At 33.8% G+C, this 5,814-nt stretch overlaps 1 protein-coding gene across 1 annotated transcript; it reads left to right on the top strand.

Annotated features, from left to right (window-relative positions):
• Positions 1-3,254: 3,254 nt before the first annotated feature.
• Positions 3,255-5,416, top strand: LOC127149454 (proteasome subunit beta type-3-like). The gene is made up of 6 exons (XM_051084960.1): positions 3,255-3,331; positions 3,771-3,855; positions 3,973-4,059; positions 4,138-4,340; positions 4,414-4,521; positions 5,380-5,416. The coding sequence occupies exons 1-6, from the start codon at positions 3,270-3,272 to the stop codon at positions 5,399-5,401; spliced, it is 567 nt and encodes a 188-aa protein (XP_050940917.1). The 5' UTR covers positions 3,255-3,269; the 3' UTR covers positions 5,402-5,416.
• The last annotated feature ends 398 nt before the right edge of the window (positions 5,417-5,814 follow it).

Here is a 5,814-nt window from a genome sequence, read left to right as displayed (position 1 = left end):
TAAGATTCTTTATACACGATCTTTTTTTTTACACGATTGTTTACTTGTTTACACGATAGTTTACATTTGGCTACTCCAATCTAAATGATTTTTTTTCAAGATTCTTTATACACGATCTTTTAGATTTTTATACATGATCTTTTAGATTTTGCAATTTTTTGTACAGAAGGAAAAGAAGAAAGAGGATGGAAAGAAATCGCAGCGAAAAAAAAAAGAGGAAAAGTAAGACGATGGAAAAGAGAAAAAAAAAAAGAAGAAGAAAATCGATGGAAAGATTAAACGACGTAAATAAATAATTGAAAAATAAGAAAGATGATGGAAAGAAATTGAAGGAAAAAAAAAAGAAGAAAGACGAAATCGCACGGAGAAGATGATGAAAGAAATAGTAGGAAGACGAATCGCAAGAAAGAAAAGAAAGATGGAATGACAAACCTTGAATATTTAAAAAATGATTAATTGTTAGGTAAGAGTTTCTACTTGATAAACCTAAACAAAAATCCTATTTTGTTCTTTCTTTTTCTTCGTCTCCCATCAAGAAGCCCAATCTCCTTTCCGTCCCGCGGTATCCTCCTTTCCTTGCAAGAATTTTCTTCTTTATCATCATCTTCTTCATAAGTGCTATCTCCTCGATCAATCTCCTTTTTCACTGCCTCTGATGTTTATCGCTAACTGAACTTCAAGGGATGTCGCTCTAGAAATAACAATTAAATCAGTCATGGCAATTACAATTGCAGCATCAGTTTTTGGGCAGGTCATTGGCACGAGGGTAGAGTCAGAGTGATTTCGAATCAAAGCAGTGGCTTCGAAAAAATTAACCCTCTAAAATTCTCTTGTCGAATCCACCCTTTTGCCGGTGGTTACCATGAAAAATGATCACACGGAGACATAGAAAGTTGGAATCCAATAGCAGGTCCAGCTCCACCAATTAAGTTCCCTGCTGATCTCATCTTCACTATTTATTGCGAGTGTTTTGCTCTGTAACCTAATGATTGTAATTCTTCGATTATATAACGGTTTGTTCATCTTTTTTCAAAAGCCTGTTGACAATTCAAAATATAAAATGATGAAGTAAAAAGACTCTCTGCGAGTGAATTGTCTTGGTGGGGTAAGTTTGTGATAAATTTAATTCAATATGGCCAAAACATTCATTATTTTAGATAACAGTTATAAAAATCAGATAAAAATCAGATGAAAATCAATGTATATTGATTGCTATTTGCTTGTAATCAGATAGCAATTAAAGAACGATTATGGGCTATTTGACAATCATATCTCATAGCAATATATATCATTCACAACCAGTGTTACATTGTAATCAAACAATAACAATGGGTAACTTTGTAACAATCAATATATCAAACAAGCATTAGATAGAAAATTACTGTGTGATAACAATTAGATAACAATCGATATCAAATAGCAATCAGAATATAATCAATATCATTAACGACACATGATTGTTTAAGTATAGAGAATTAAATTTGAAAATTAACATGGGTAATTAAAACCACAAATGAATAGTTTAACCATAGATAATCGCATAATGGCTATATGATTGATATCTGATTTTTGTCTAATTTCTATTATATTGTCATGTGATTGTCATATGATTTACATTAACTAAGTCTAACATAAATTATATAACAATAACATTGTTCAATTTATTATCAATAAAAAGAACTTATAACCTAACGCCTACATCTACAAATTTAGAAATTATTTACCGTTTACAAACCTTTTATTTAATATAATATTGTAATTTAGAAAACAATTGGATAACAATCAATATCATTGACAATCAAATAACAGTAAATATCAAATAATAATTAAGGTAGCAATCAATATCACTTAGATAACAATCAATATCAAATATCAAATAGCAATTAGACGTGTCAAAGAATAGAAGTCAATCAAATATCGATTAGAAGGCAATCAAGCAACAAAAAAATTACAATGAAAAAAAAAATCAAATAACAATAAGAAGATAATCAAATGATTGTTAGAAGGAAAACTTATCAACAAAAAATAGAAATAATCATATGACAATCAAATAAGAACCGCACCTAGCAATCAAATTTATGCAAAAGTTCATGAATCAATCAGAGTATTTTAGATTTTTTCAATTTCATTTCATTTTTTGAATTGGTTTGGAAGACTCGTTTTATTAATTTTGCAAAAAAAGAAAAAAAAACAAAAAAAAAAAACCAAAAACAAAAAACCTTTGAGCCATATGTAACTAGTTTTCTGAAATATTTTTGCCAATCCTATAATTGTCCATCCTATAGGAGAAAATACGAATACAACACCTCAGTTCTCCCATGTATACTTTATCAAACGTTTCACTAAAAAAGTTTTATAATTCACATTTTACTTGCCGAAGTAATTGTTTCATAATCAAGTGTAATTATAATGAGTGACAATTTTAGGGATAATACACTACAACAAATCTGGCCTTTAATGTCGGGTGGAAAAAATGAAAAATGGGCTTTAATGTCGGTTTTCAAAAAGCGGATGTTTAATGTCGGTTTTAAACCGACATTAAAGCTTTATCTTTAATGTCGGTTTAAAACCGACATTAAACATCATGTTTTTTAGAACCGACATTAAAAGTCTTTTTTATTTTTCTAATTTTGTAAAAAGTTGAATTTTTCTCTCTCTTACTTTACTCTTTTCTCCTTTCTTCTCTACCAAACCCTCTCTTTTCTCCTTTCTTCTCTACCAAACCCTACGAAAGAAAGGTTTTCTCTCAACTTTCTTCCCTTTCTTCCTTTCTCAATCTCATCACTTTCTTCTCTGATCAATCTCATCACTTTCTCATCACTTTCTTCCTTTCTCAAGCTTCTTCCGTTACCGCATCGCGCTCGTGCCTCACGTGGAACACTCACCCTCCTCACCATCGGCACGTTATCGGCTCGGGATGTCCGTTGTTGAGCGATTTCGGTTGCAATATCCCGGCACCGGAGGCTCATCCAGCAAGTCAGTTTTTAGCGAAATGGTTCGAGGCACGTGGGGGGTCGCTCGGGAATGGGCTTAGGCTGTGTTCGCACGTGGGGTGTGGACATCAATACAGTATTGTTGATGACGATGATCAGCTGGTCGCCTCCTCCTCCTCTGTGTTGCAGAGGACAGTGAAGAGCCTTCACTTCGGCGACGGAGATGAGAAAGAGAGAGTCGCGAAGGAAATTGAGAGGTTGATTAAAAAAGAGAGCGGTAACTCGAAGGTTAGAAAGCTAATTGTGGATCTTGGAGTTATTCCTGCTTTGGTCGCCATGGCGGACTCCGATCACTTCGCGGTGAAGGCCTTGATTCAACTTGCTAATCATACTTTCTTGTAAGTTCTAATTAACAATATAACTATTTTGATCCAGTAGGCTATAATTCTAATGAATTTTCAAAGGTAATTAATACTAACTTAAAAGTCCAAATAAGTTAGTTTATAAAAAATTAGAAGTTTAATTTGTAGCGTTAGCTTTTCAGTCAATGGAGTTCTTTAATGTTTTGCCCAATGTTCTTGTGCAATAAATAGCTTAAACTCCATTTGATGATGATTTGGTTTTTAGTTTTCTGAATTTGAAATTCATGCTTGTTTCCTCTCATGTTCCAAGCTGGACTATCAACTTTATTAAAGAAACACTTGAATTCTTAATCAAATTCTAAAAATGAAGTTATCTAGGGGGATTTAAATAAATATTTACCTTTTTTTCTTCTTCTTTTTTTCCTATCTCTCGTGCTCACTTTTTTTACTTTTTCCTCTTTTGTCACTTTCTTAGGTCGGATGTTCTGGGTCAATTCATGCCCTTTGTTGGAATGGATTGGTCACAAACAGGTGTCACAAATTTATTTTCTGCTATTAAGGTATGTTTTCATCTCGTCCTCATCAGTTGGACGATCGAATGTAATGAACTATGATGCAATGAACTCTCCCAGTTTAATTTAATTTAATTTAGTTTACTTTATTTTATATATTTTTAGGAAAATGGGTACCAATTGCTTTTTCTCAGTGCACGATCAATTTCTCAGGCGTATCACACCCGCCAATTTCTTTTCAACCTTAAGCAAGTAATGTATTCACTATTTAGAGCTTAAATTCTTGACTTAGTATCCACGATTGATCTTTCCTGGTTTTTACCAATGCAGGATGGGAAGGCTTTACCAGAGGGGTCTGTGGTTAATGGAAGTGCTGTAGTTGCGATGGTGGGGAAGAATTGCTTTGCCATTGCCAGTGATCGTAGACTTGGTGTTCAGTTGCAGACTATTGCCACAGATTTCCAGAAAATTTACAGGATTCATGATAAGCTATTTCTTGGCCTTTCGGGGCTTGGTACCGATGCTCAGACACTGTATGTTTCTGTTGGTGGATTTGTTTGTTTTGGTCTAATTTGTCATTGCTTACCTCCTGCCCTTGAAATGAAGGTATCAACGGCTTGTTTATCAGCACAAACTGTACCAACTTCGTGAAGAGAGGGACATGAAGCCTGAGACTTTTGCTAGCCTTGTCTCAGCTCGTCTTTATGAGAAAAGGTTGGACAACTACTTAGTTATTACTTTCCTCTTTTTCATCACCCATATTCTCTATTTCTCGTTATCAATGAAAAAATATGGATGGGATTTCTATAGGATTTCCGCGGCTTCCTTTGTGTGTCTATTGATTCTTCTACCAATGTAATTCTTGTCCGTTGGTGTGAGAGTTTAAGCTAACTTGAGAGTTTATTGCTTGTGAACCTTTCAATGCCATACAGTACATGCATGTAGACAGACCATGTTATGGAATTGGTATATGTTTGTCTGAATAATAAGATATTCTATACTTAGTTTAAAATAGGATTGCAAGTTGAATTTCTGGATAGTTGAAATGTGAATAAAGTTAGGAACTGTATTGGATCAAGTGTCCATCTCAAGATTGTTCCTAGTATCTAGCCTAACATTGGGAGGCAACAAGATCTGTTGTGACATAATAACAACAGTGTAATTGTAGAATGAACCTTTACTCTCAGTAGGATGCTAGTTAGTTTTTCACATATGCCATGAATATACCAAAAGGTTAGTGATAGGAATGCAATTAGAGATATTATAAGTGTATATTAATAATTAGGTAGGCGGTGGTTATGGGGTTTGGTTATAAATAGAAGGATTGTGGAAGGAGGAAGTTAGCATTGGGTGAGTGAATAGGTTGTTTTCCCTGGAAAAATCTTAAAATTAAGCTTTCTGGTAAAAAAAACCCATCTCCTAATTCTAGCTTTGGGGTGCTGAAGTTTTCCTAGCTAATTGTGGAGAATGGGTTGTAAGCATAATTTGAAGAATAATGCGATAAACATATAAATAGGCTAGGCATGCTTGGATTTGTGAATAATACCTTTGAGCTCAATTCCTCCTTCACAGTTATTCGGCGGGCTCCTCATGAGTTCAAGATTGCCTGCTTGGAGGTTAGTTTTCCTTCTATCTTTGTTGATATTTTTCTTTGATATTGAAATTTATACAAATTTTACATTCTTCATTCTCACAAGTATACTTTGATGAGCTGCAGTTTCGATGCATGACTGTTAAAAATGTATTTTTACTTGGATATTAAGCATTTTTCAGGATACAATTCCTCAACTTAGAAATTTTGAATATCATACGTTTACATGTGTACTGACTTCTGAATAAGATGGCTCATAGTCTGCTTTTGTAACTTCTAGAGGATTCGAGAACTATTTCCTCCAGATTACAATCCATTTTATGCTGGGTTTGGAAACAGGGACACGGATGAATTTAGCTACCTTAAAGTTGGAATTCCAAAAGGAAAAATCTTCATTATTAATCCCAAGGTATTTG

This window comes from Cucumis melo, chromosome 5 (assembly GCF_025177605.1).
Source record: "Cucumis melo cultivar AY chromosome 5, USDA_Cmelo_AY_1.0, whole genome shotgun sequence".
Classification (NCBI taxonomy): domain Eukaryota; kingdom Viridiplantae; phylum Streptophyta; class Magnoliopsida; order Cucurbitales; family Cucurbitaceae; genus Cucumis; species Cucumis melo.
The sequence above is the reverse complement of the archived record's forward strand: the minus strand, read 5'-3'. Positions and strand labels throughout refer to the sequence as shown.